General features: G+C 45.6%; 1 protein-coding gene across 1 annotated transcript; it reads left to right on the plus strand.

The window, feature by feature from the left end:
- Positions 1-427: 427 nt before the first annotated feature.
- LOC141642148 (cytochrome P450 83B1-like) lies at positions 428-4,072 on the plus strand. Its single transcript, XM_074450844.1, has 3 exons — positions 428-1,067; positions 1,893-2,199; positions 3,364-4,072. The coding sequence occupies exons 1-3, from the start codon at positions 484-486 to the stop codon at positions 3,973-3,975; spliced, it is 1,503 nt and encodes a 500-aa protein (XP_074306945.1). The 5' UTR covers positions 428-483; the 3' UTR covers positions 3,976-4,072.
- The last annotated feature ends 8,867 nt before the right edge of the window (positions 4,073-12,939 follow it).

Here is a 12,939-nt window from a genome sequence, read left to right on the forward strand (position 1 = left end):
TCTTTTAATAATTGGCTACTTCCTCTTTTCTTAGTCTTTGTCCGAAAACCAGGTAGACAAATAACCGGGACGGAGGGAGTATATTGTAAGCCGGTCTTAACTATAAAATAATGCATTTTTATTATTACTAATAATATAAGTGAATTATCTTTTTACATAATAAAACCATCTTATTATAATATATTTGAGCATTTTATTCCATCGATCGGCCAAGAGTCCATAGATGTGTTGTAGACAGTGGTGGAGCAAGGGGTTAGTAGGAGCGCTTGTTTGGATTTGAAAATTTCTAACTTTTTAGTTAAATTTTTGAATTTTTTCAAAGCTACCTTAGAATATTACCACTTCAGTTCTACAGATAATTTTCACCCACTGAACCCTGGCCCCGCCACTTAAGCCTATTTATACAATGTTAGTTGCATTACATGATCCCCAAAAACTTTTCCTATGAAAAATTAATGCTCGAAACAAAATACGTAGGTAGTCATGTTGATATTGCTCTTTGTAATCTTATCTTCACCTCTCATTTTATTTCTACTATTTGACAAGTTTAAGTTAAACGGAAAACATGAACCACCATTGCGTCCACCTCCTGGCCCTAAGGGACTTCCATTTATTGGAAACTTGCACCAATACGACTTCGCGGCTCCCCATGAATACTTTGCCAAGTTAGGCAAAGTTTATGGCCCAATCGTTGGTCTGACACTTGGACAGAAACCCTTTGTGGTGGTTCAATCAGCAGAGTTGGCCAAAGAGGTCATGCAAACCCAAGACCTTAACTTTTGTAGTAGGCCTATATTTGTTGGGAGCCGTAAATTAGGTTACAATGGTTTAGACATAAGTTTTACTCCATATGGTGAGTATTTTAGAGAAGTTAAGAAGCTTGCTTCTTTTAATCTCTTGAGCTCTAAGAGAGTTGAGTCTTTTGCTCCTATTCGTCGAGAGCAAGTCTCAAGGTTAATCGATAAGGTTTCGTTGCTCTCTTCTTCTTCTTCTCAAGTTGTTAACTTGAGTGAATTGATATTGAGTTTTGGGTGTTCCAATTTTTGCAAGCTTGCTTTTGGAATGAGGTACTTCTCTCCCACTTGCCCCTTTGTCTCACGTCAGAAGGCTTAAATGAGAATTTTTATGTCTTCAATTAAAACCTAAACGTGATGGTTGAGACTTGAGACGCATTTAGTGGTTTTAGCTTATACGTAATATTAGAGCAACTCCAATGACAAGTTACAATATCATTTTTACAAACTACAAAGCTTTTAAGATATATAGTACTCCAATGGTAAACTACGATATATTGTAGCTTAAAGTCCCACATAACAATAAATTGTGTAATATAAATTATTTTATTGTTTTTTAAGAGCAACTCCAATAGTTGACTTTAGGGACCTGCTTACAATTATTCTAAATATTCAAGCGGTATGCTCACCATTGGAGTATCGAAATACGTCTATGCTTGTAAGCAGATTCATGCTACATGTTTGGAATAAATTAGTATTTAAGAAAAAAATAAAATAAATAAAATTATGATATTTATTTGTTATGTGAGCCGCCTTTTTAAGCTAGATTTGTTGTAGTTTACCATCGAAGGACGTTGTCGCTTAAAAGTCGTGTTGCTTGAAAACACGATGTGGCAAGGCAAGCTACAATACCTCGTAGCTTGCCATTGGAGTTGCTCTAATTATTTATTTTATTCCATTTGAAAGACAAGCTATGTAGCTTGACAAAGCTACATCTGCTTGAAAGTGGATACCTAATTTTGTATCTCAACGGTGAACATATCGCTTAACAATTTAACAATAATTGCAAGCAGGTCCTCCAAAGCAACCATTAAAGTTGCTCTAAAATTTCTGGAAATCGAGATTTAATAATAAACAATCGTCCCTTGTCATATATAGGTACGAAGAAGATGAAGGCAAGTTTGATGAAATTTTAAAAGAATTGCAAGGTCTATTTGTAGGATTCTTCTATGCAAATTATATTCCTTATCTTGGCTGGCTTGATAAGCTAACAGGCCAAGTTTCAAAAAGCGAAAGGGGGTTCAAAGTCATGGACAACTTTTTCGATGAACTCATTAGAGATCACCTTGATCCGAATAGGCCTAAGACTGAGCCAGAGGATTTCATGGACGTCTTACTCCGACTCAAGAAGCAACGTTCTTCTTCTTTTGAGCTTACGTTCGATCATATCAAAGCAATCTTAATGGTACGTATTAATCTCCATACTTGTTAGACGACTCTCTTTTTATGAGACTGTTTCATATAAGTTCGTCCTGCTGACTTTCATAAACCAACAAAAGTTTCATAAACTAACAAAAGAAGCAAGTATACGACTACCAGTTGGGGCGATGGTCACTTGACCACTGCAGCCCTCGAAGGAGGTAGCTTACATGGTCTATGTGGTGGTGTGGGAATGCATGGGCCCGGGGGATTCAACCCCCTCGTCATTAAAAAAAAAGTATACGAGAGTTTAACGTTCGTCCATGATCTTTTTTTTTTTTTTTTTTTTTTTTTTTTGCTGACGAGGGAACAAGCCGCTGCTATTTTTTTTTTTCTGTTTTTTTGGTGACGTGAGAAACCGCAGCCGCTACCTTTAGTGCGCACAACGCATTAGAGTAAACCAGGTAAGCCACCCGAGGGTGACAAGAACTAACCTGGGGTGACGAGAACCTCGTAGGGATGTCATTGGGGCGGGGCGATGGTGGATATAGGCTCCCCCGTACCCGTACCCACCAAGAAAAACTCGTACCCATCCCCGCCCCACCACCCGTGGCGGGTACAAATTTCCAAAACCATCCCCGCCCCAACGGGTAAAAATATAAAATCGTACCCGCCCCGCCTACCTATTAACCCGCTACAGCATAATTTTATTCGATAAATTTTTTCATAAAAGTTGGTTTAAACACTATTAATTTCCATTTTTTTGAATTTATCTTTATAATTTTAATTTTTCAACAAATAAATTAGTAAAAAACTTTATAAAATAGCTATTATTATCATTATATCTTAATTATAACTAAATAAGATTTATAAAATTATCATAATCCTACTAATTTTTTTAATGATTGGCGGGTAGGCGGGTATTAGGTGGGTAAGATGCGAAATCCATCCCCGCCTCATGACCCATGGCGGGTACAATTTTCATACCCGCCCCCGCCCCACCACCAGCCAAAGCTCTACCCATCCCCGCCCCAATTGGGGCGGGTGCGGGGCGGTACCCACTTCTACCCGCCCCGCTGACATCTCTAGAACCTGGGTCTCCTAAGAATTTCACCCAAGTTTTAACCAGTAGACTCCACCCTTACGGGCTTTAACGTCTGTCTTGAATAGTAATAATATATAGAGTATGCATGTATGTATGTGTTTGCAGATATTTTTTGCAGCGGGAAAAGATACGAGTATGGCCATGATAGTGTGGGCAATGACGGAGCTAGTAAAGAACCCGGAGTCTTTAAAAAAGGTACAAGAGGAGATCCGCAATGTAGGGCAAAATAAGGGTTATATCGGTGAGGACGACCTCAAAAAGCTGGAATACTTCAAGGCAGTAGTAAAGGAAACATTCAGGTTGCATCCTGCTGTTCCATCGCTAATCATACGAGAATCTATTAGAAAAGCTACACTAAATGGGTACGACATTAAACCTAAAACACTAGTCTATGTGAATGTATGGGGAATCGGAAGAGACCCTGCGTTGTGGGAGGATCCAGAAGTGTTCAAGCCGGAAAGGTTTATGGGAAGCTCAATCGATTTTCGAGGACAAGACTTTGAGCTAACACCGTTTGGAGCAGGGAGAAGAATATGCCCTGGCTTGGCTCTTGGTGTTGCTAACTTGGAGCTTCCACTTGCCAATTTGTTGTACTCCTTTGACTGGGAATTGCCAATTGGTTTAAAGGCGGAAGACATTGATACCAAAGTCATTCCTGGTATTACTATGCACAGGAAAAATCCACTTTGCCTTGTAGCAAAGAAATTTCCTGCTTAATAAGTACTCAACTTAATGATCTGTATACTTTGATTAAAATACATCTTAAAGAATAAAAACAGTCAACGGTTGACTAGGACGAAGAGAGTCCAAAATGACACATTTCCACAATTGTCTTTGATATTGGTCCTTTATGATTCTTCCACTTATCGAAGAAAAATAATGTACTTCGTAATGTTTTATAAATATTACTCTATAATACTTAGCAATCAGATGTTATGTTGAGATAATTATGGCGAAAATGATATAATTTGATAATCATTGTTTAATTTAAATAAACCAAAAATGATATAAATTTGAGGATGTAACTTGAGATAATTATGGCGAAATTATCTTCCAAAGTCGAGTAGTCGACGATCATATACTTAATTAAGACTTAAGAGCGTTCATTAATCAAGGAGTAAAAAAAGACCTTCATTTCCTTAGTCCCTTCCTTACAAGTTATAAACAAAAAAATGGAAGCATTATTTAAAGTGGTATTTAGAAAAGCTCGCAACGTATCTTCAACGTACTACATTTCCCTATTTGTCGGAAAATGTGGGCATAGATTTTGTAGATTATTTTTATATACAGTTAATTAATATACTAGTGTAGATCCCGCGCAAATGCGCGGTAAATATAGGCCTTTTAATTTTTAGTGTATTGGTTATAGATTTTTCATTTATATCTCACGAATTTTTATAAAAAATAACTAATATTAAAATTAATCAAAAGAATTGAATAATTCCATAAATTGTGTTTTTTATGAGAATATTTTAACTACATCAAATTATTTTAAGAAAAATTCTTTTTTCGTCACGAAGTTAATAATAGGAGATACAATTTTTATGTATAGATTATTTTAAATGGAAAATTAGTTTAATAAATGAAAATCTAATTTGTTTTCATAAATAAGTTTGCGCACTTTGAAGGAAAACTTTAGAAAAGTTGTATTATCTTAGTATATAGGGGGATTTATACTTTTTAAATTTGCACCTCATTAATATTTATCAATTAAAAATTAAAATGGAAAACTAATAAAAAAAATTATTTAAGTTGTGAATTTTTTTTAGTGAATGTTTTTTTGCCACGAAGCTAATAGTAAGCATGTGTTAAGTTATTCTCTACAGTAATAATTATTGCATTATTGAAAAATTTAGCAACTTATACTTTATAGTTTAATATCAATTTTATTTTATTTTAATGAAAAAATTATAATTATGAATTTATTTTAAAAATTAAAGTTTATTTATAAGAATATATTTATTGAAAAGATGATAATGTAATTGTTCCGGGCGTAATTCCAGAGCAAGTATAGTCACCACCCTTGGCTTGTTGAATGATGTCTTGAGTTGGATTCTCCTTTGGTCTTAATCGTTCCTCTCGGCCTCTCCTGCAACAATGAACGAACTGAGGGCTTGGCTTTGTGCCAAGCGTACTCACTCCGACGCCCAAGTCAGTAAACTTAAATGTAGAGTTGTGTGCTAACTGGCTAGGAATATATTGTAGAGAGATAAGGAAGATTATACCAGATGAATAGTGTATTTAGGTTAAGTTGTGTATTTCTGGATTGGATCCTTTCCTCAATGAAGGTTGAGGAGTATTTATAGACTTCACCTTTTGTCACGTAGTGGCCAAGTGGCCAAGTGGCTAGCAGGTGGAAAGACTGATCTACCCCTCGGCCGAGGGACCTATGGCAGGCCGGCGGGCCCTGTTGACTCACCGCCGAGGGGTCTTGGATATGAGTGCGCGGATATGTGTCCCGGCGGCGGGTTGTCACGCCGGACCCGAGTTAGCGAGAGCCGATGGGCGGCATCGGCTAGGTTGTCTAAGTCGTTGACTTGCTGTGGACATCTTTGACCTTGCTCAGTATGTTTGACTTGGTCAGCGGTGCAGAATATGCCCCATCAATTTGCCCCCAGCGTAGTCTATGCCGTGGTATGGGCTTCGATGTACGTCTGAGCGTATATTCTGCGCAAGTAGTTTGTAGAAAATTTTCCTGCATCGGCTTCTTCTGCGGCGGCTTCTTCTCGCTCTCGCCTAGTCTTTCTTAGGCCGTACCATATCCCCCCTCCACATGGATGTGTATTGGGCATCCGATGTGGAAAAGAAAAGGACGCTGGCCGAGACCGGGTTGAGATCTGCGGTTATTTTTGATTGCCCCCGGCCGGCGGTGTCTAGCTTGGTTGATCATGTTGCCGGCGGAGAATAGGTGCATGGGAATTTGTTGAGGAAGGTGAATAGGCGGAGAGATTTGAATAGGCGTGTTGAAGACGTTTGGTCACTGTTGCATTGATTGACACAACTGTTGCAACGATTGACATCCGTGGTTGCATGTCCGACACGTGTCCGCATGCTTTGATTGGTTGACGCTTCATGGGTCGTTTTCTCGATTGGTCTTGCCTCATGGGCTTTTCCCTATAAATAGGGCAGTTGCTCCGTGAAATTGGTCACCAATTTCATTCTCCAAAATTTTTCTTCTCTAAACTTGTAAGGGCTTCTCTTTCTAACATTCGAGTTGTTATTCCGTGAGTGTTTTTCTTCGAGGTAAACAAACAAACTTCTTTTTATTTTGTTAAATAATTGTTGCTATTATGTCACATCGCGCCGGGACTAGTACTTCTGCGCCGGAGGATTACCCGTTGCGTCTTGATGGGGAGGAGATACTAGACGCCATTCCGATAAGGTTTGGGGGCCCTAGGTCTCCTTCTCCCGCAGTCGATCCACCAATTCTGGAGGGACGGGAGGATGAGGGTGAGGATGCTGATGAGGATGAGGGGACCCCTTCCGATGGTGGGAGGCTGTCTGTCCCAGGATCATGGCGAGCCCTGTACGACCGGTCTTGAACGTGGTTGGTTCCATAAGTTCGGCCGTTGTTCCGGCGAGACATTTTTCGGAGGCCATTTCTCGTTCGGTGAGGGGTATAGGATCGTTATTCCTAAAGAGGGTCAGCGGTCTGTTGCCCTCCACCGGTCACACCGGCGTGTACATCAGGCATCTGGAGTATGGGCTGCGGTTTCCTCTGAATAGATACGTCGTGGCCATTATCAGAGCTATGAACGTCGCGGTGGCCCAACTACATCCGCTGGCCATGAGGACGATAGTTGGCTTTGTGTGGCTTTGTCTCTTTAAGGGGGAGATCCCGACAGTCAACTTATTCCGCCGACTTCACAGTCTCCGACCGTCAATTGCTAATAAGGTGGGGTGGTACAGCGTACAGACGGAGCCAGGCTATGCCTCCGTGAACAAGCTTACTTCCTGCAAAGACTGGCAACGGCGGTGGGTTTATGTCCAAGTGCCGGAGGATTACCCATTGCCCCGGTCTTTCCAGAGCCCTGTTTACTTGCGGTGTGAGAACCGGGAAGAGTATGAGGAGTGTACTTCCCGGGGTAAGGTGAAAATGGACGCTTCGAAGGTTCCTCTTACTGAGGATGAGGAGCGGGCGATGCAGCTGTTCGATGCTGAGAAGGGATGGCTGCCCCCGACTCAGATTATTCTTCGAGATGAGCTGCTCGGTCACGTCGGCCTCATACCGGCCCTCAGCCAGGGTGAGTGGGGTCGGTGTGAGGCCTATTTTTGCCTGTTATGCTCCTGTTTTTTAGGGCTATGTTCTATTCCTGTCGTGTAATTCTTGTTTGGTTTTCTTTTTGCAGACCGGTTTGGCCAGGATCTGTCCGAGAGTACCTTGAAGCGGTTAGGCCTTGATAAGGACGGGAAGGTAGTTGTGCGGCATCCTACGGCTGAATTGCGCGATCGCAGACCGTCTCCCAACGAGCTCATGGATAAGCAGTTAAAAGGGGTGGATCCGGTGGCGGCCCAGGCAAGGGTTCTCGGAGGCGTGCCAAAGAGAACGAAGAGGGCTGCGCCCAGGGCGACGGCGGCGTCTGTGCCTGCTCCCTCTTCGACCCCAGTGGTTCAGGGGGAGCCTGTGGAGGTCGTTGATATTACCGGGGGGTCGGTGACCATTGCTAAGGAGCCGCCGCTTGCTTCTACCGTTGTTGGGGAGAAGAGGAAAGAGCCACCGTCTTCTTCCGTTGTTGCCGGGGAGAAAACCGATCCATCCGGCCCTCGAACAAAAAGGGCTCAAACTGGTACGGATTTAACTTGTGGTTCGGATTTAGCTGGTTCATTGGACATCCCGCACGACCGCTTTCGATGTGTCAATGCAAGGTGACATGGATGCTTTGTGCAAATTTTTGCAGATCCTTCCTCGGCGACCGCCGTTCTTATTGAACGGCAATCGGGAAGCGGCCCGAGAGGGCTATCGAGACGGCGGGTGACGGAAATGTCATTGTTGACTCCTCCGCCTGAACATCTCTCGCCTCCGAGCTTGTGGCGGAGGGTCCGAAAATGTATAAGAGGTCTGGCGAAGTGGACCCAACAAGCCGGCTTTATATCGCGGAGCAGAGAAAACCATGGGCCAAGCCGCACCGCCGATGGCGAAGCTTAGACTTGACCTCTCTCGCCGCAAAGGGGGAGGCCGCGAAGTTTAAACGGATTTCTTTTCAGAAGAAGCGCGGAGGAGGTTGAGAAGGCTGGGGGGCCGAGAGGGCCAAAGTTGAGGAAGCGATGGCGCTATCGCCAAGATGATGGAGGAGCGGGATAGGTACAAGGACGCTCATAACGCCGCGGTTGCCGAGGGGGAAAAGTGGAAGAATCAGTTCCACAACCAGGCGGAGGCGCTTAGGGACGCGCAGGCTGTCATTGCTCAAAAGGAGAAGGACGTTGCCATGCTCCAAGATGAACTTCTCCCAAAAATGTGCGCCCAATTCCGGGACCGGGCCGAGGAGGCGACTAGGGAGGCAATAAGGAAGCTTGTCCCCGAGGGCTCTTTCCCGTGGGATGAATTTGAGAAGCTTTTGGACGAGATGGCCGAGGTCATGCGGACGAAGCGGCGGGGGAAGACGGAGGCGAGAAAGCACTTGAAATGTAGAGCCCTCTTCCGAGCCGGCCACCGGAGAAGCTGCTGCGCTGATGGAGGACAAAGCAGCAGGCATAGGGAGACGGGCGGTCGTCACCGACTCACCCGGCGTCTCGGATAGCTTTAGCCTGTTCGGGGCCAACTATTGAGCCTTCTCTCCCTGCCATCTTTTGGCGCTTCAAATCCTAAGTCTGTAACCTTTTGTTTTCCTTTGTTTCCTTGCTTTTTGTAAAGCTTTGGTAGGTAGAGTTTAGGCTATCCTCATGGGGACGGCCGTCGTCTGTACTCTCCTTGCAACTATTTTTAACAATTTTATCTTTTGGTCCTTGGCTTTGGCCGGGACTTTGATCATCATCCTTCATTTGTCTCTTTGCGTTTTTTAATTGAGCGCCTTTGTTTTTACCGTCGGCATGGCCGAGACAGTTAGTACGCGCATCACAACTGTGTTAACGTCTTTAGTATTTACTCTAGCGTACCGGTCATTGTGTCCCCGTCGCTCTCGGCTAGGGCCGAGGTAATCGGTGTTATGGCTCGATAGCATACGTAACTGTAGGCATGTTGACCGCCAGACTTGCGTCTCAACTGCACTGAGTATACGTTTCTTCTAGCATATCGGTCGTTGTGTCCCCGTCGCTCTCGGTTAGGGCCGAGGTAATCGGGGTTACGGCTCGATAGCGCTTATCGGTCATTGTGTCCCCGTCGCTCTCGGTTAGGGCCGAGGTAATCGGGGTTATGGCTCGATAGCATTCGTAACTGTAGGCATGTTGACCGCCAGACTTGCGTCTCAACTGCACTGAGTATACGTTTCTTCTAGCATATCGGTCGTTGTGTCCCCGTCGCTCTCGGTTAGGGCCGAGGTAATCGGGGTTACGGCTCGATAGCGCTTATCGGTCATTGTGTCCCCGTCGCTCTCGGTTAGGGCCGAGGTAATCGGGGTTATGGCTCGATAGCATTCGTAACTGTAGGCATGTTGACCGCCAGACTTGCGTCTCAACTGCACTGAGTATACGTTTCTTCTAGCATATCGGTCGTTGTGTCCCCGTCGCTCTCGGTTAGGGCCGAGGTAATCGGGGTTACGGCTCGATAGCGCTTATCGGTCATTATGTCCCCGTCGCTCTCGGTTAGGGCCGAGGTAATCGGGGTTATGGCTCGATAGCATTCGTAACTGTAGGCATGTTGACCGCCAGACTTGCGTCTCAACTGCACTGAGTATACGTTTCTTCTCTTTGAGTGACAAACACTTCGACGGAAAAGTTGGGTGATTCATTCGTTTGCTATGATCATGCGTTGGGGTGTCCACAATGGGTTTGGACACCTCCGCCGCTACACAAAGTATTTCCTCAAGTTGTCGGTGTTCCAATGGCTCATCAAAGGCACACCTCCCATGTCTGTCAGCCGGTATGTGCCCGGTCTCATCTCTTCAACCACCTTGTAGGGACCCTCCCGATTGGCCGTCGATTTACCATGAATATTTCCTTTGTTGGTGGCAGTTGACTTCCTTAGGACTAGGTCTCCCACTTTTAAATCCCTCTTGTGGACTCTTCTCGTTGTAGGCTCTTTTCATCCGGCTTTGATATACTTGCCAAGTTGAGGCGTCTTTGTATCTCGGCTTTCTTCGACCAGTCTAAGGAAGCTTTCGTGCCATCCTCGTTTTCAACTGGGCTGAAGGTAGCCGTTCTGAATGTTGGCACCGTTGCTTCAATCGGTAGGACTGCTTCGGAGCCGTAGACTAGGTGGAAAGGGGTGTACCCCGTTGCTTCTTTCTCCGTGGTTCGAAGGGACCATAGGACGCCGGGTAGTTCATCGGCCCATCTTCCCTTAAGGTCTTCGACCGTCTTCTTCAAACCGTTGAGGATTGTTTTATTGGCTGCCTCCGCCCGTCCGTTGCTCTGTGGGTGGCAGACGGAGGAGTATGCAAATTTGATACCAAGCTCTTCTAACCAATTCATTATCGTGTCACTCTGAACTCTCGGCCGTGGTCAAATACTATAACTTGGGGTAGTCCGAAACGAGTTATAACATTTTCCCAGTTTACCTTTCGACGGCCGCCGTGGTCTTCGGCTGGCATCGCTACGACTTCAACCCATTTGGTGAAGTAATCAACAACGACGATCAAGAACTTCCTTCCTCCGGAGGCTGTTGGGAATGGTCCTAGCATGTCCATCCCCCACCGTGCGAAGGGAAGAGGGCCGAGCACCGGTTGTAGGTCCCCGGAGGGAGCGTGTATTACGGGGCATGCATCGACGATTCGTGCACTTCTTGGTCTTTGTTCTGGAATCTTGAAGCATGGTGGGCCAGAAGTAGCCGGCTCGTAGAGCTTTGTGGGCTAGCGTTCTTGCCCCCATGTGGTGTCCACAGATGCCTTCGTGAATCTCTGTCAGTATTAGCTCTGCGTCGGCTGGACCGACACACTTCAAAAGTGGTCTTATTACGGACCTTCCGTACGAGTTCTCCTTCGAACACTAAGTACCTGGCGGCGATCCGTTTCATTTTGGCCGAGGGATTGCGGCCCTCCGTAATTCACCCGTAAGTTTGTATTTCATTATCGGAGTCATCCATGTTGTCTCGGCCTCTACGTTGCCCACCATGCCGTCGGTCTCAGTGATGCTCTTCGCATTCCGGATATCTACCAGCACGGTTCGGCTGACGTTCTTGATGGTTGAGCTGGCAAGTTTGGAGAGAGCGTCGGCCCGGTTGTTCTCGGATCTGGGAACGCATTGGATTCGGAAAGACTTTAATTTCGCTATGTCGGCCTTTACCCTTTCTAGGTACCTTACCATTCCGTCGTCCCGAGCCTCAAACTCCCCTCCGATTTGGTTAGTAACCAACAAAGTGAGTCCGTCTTCAACACAATGTGCTCTGCTCCGGCCCCCTAGCTAGCTCGACCCCGGTTATCACCGCCTCGTATTCGGATTCGTTGTTCGAGGCCGAGAAGGTGAATTTCAAGGCGTACTCGAATTCGTCCCGTTTGGGCTGATGATGAGGATGCCGGCTCTGAGCCGTTCGTCGTGGAGGAGCCGTCGGTGTAGACCTCCCATACGCCTGGGTTTGGCTCTTCTTGATACGTGCATTCGGCCAGGAAATCGGCAAGTGCTTGCCCCTTTATCGAAGGTCTTGGTTTGTCTTGAATGCCGAAGCCGAGAGTTCCACCGCCCACTTGATGAGCCTGCCGGATTGCTCGAATTTTTCCAAAGCTTTCTCTAACGGCTGATCGGTTAGGACCGTCACGGGGTGCGCGTCGAAGTAGGGTTTTAACTTCCTCGTGGCGACGATGACAGCGAAGGCTGCTTTTTCAATTAGTGGGTAATTTCTCTCGGCGGGCAACAGTGTATGGTGACAAAGTAGATTGGGTGTTCTTTGTTTGTCTTCTTCCCGATGATCACCGCACCGACCGTGGCCGAGGTAATCGCTATGTATAGGTATAGCGTCTCCCCAAAGATCGGCCTGGACGAGTTGGGAGAGTCGAAGATGAGCTTTCAACCGCTTGAAGGCCGTGCTCGCTCCTCCCCCAAGTCCTTATTCCCTTTCAAAACTTTGAAGAATGGGGTGCTCTTGTCGGCTGACCGAGAGATGAAACGGGCGAGAGCCGCCATTCTTCCGGTCAGCATCATAACCTCTTTTCGATTCCTTGGCTCCGGTAGGTCTAAGATTGCTTGGACTTTGTCCGGATTTGCATCGATGCCTCGGGCACCGACAAGTACACCGAGAAATTTACCTGCCGGACACCGGTTGCATTTCATTGGGTTGAGCTTCATCTTGTACTTCCTTAGTGAACAAAATGTTTCGTGTAAATCGGCCAGTGCTCGCTTGTCGGACTTGCTTTTTACAATAGCATCGTCGACGTAGGCCTCAATGTTTCGCCCTTTTTGATTTTGGAACACTTTGTCCACTAGCCTTGTATACGTTGCGCCGGCGTTTTTCAAACCGAACGGCATCATTTTGTACATGTATGTGCCGTTAGCGGTGATGAATGCGCATTTGGGCATGTCTTCCCCACCATGAAAACCTGGTGATATCCCGAGAAGGCGTCTAGCGAGCTCGGCATGGTGTAGCTGCCGTGGCAT

This window comes from Silene latifolia, chromosome 2 (genome assembly GCF_048544455.1).
Source record: "Silene latifolia isolate original U9 population chromosome 2, ASM4854445v1, whole genome shotgun sequence".
In the NCBI taxonomy this organism is placed as follows: domain Eukaryota; kingdom Viridiplantae; phylum Streptophyta; class Magnoliopsida; order Caryophyllales; family Caryophyllaceae; genus Silene; species Silene latifolia.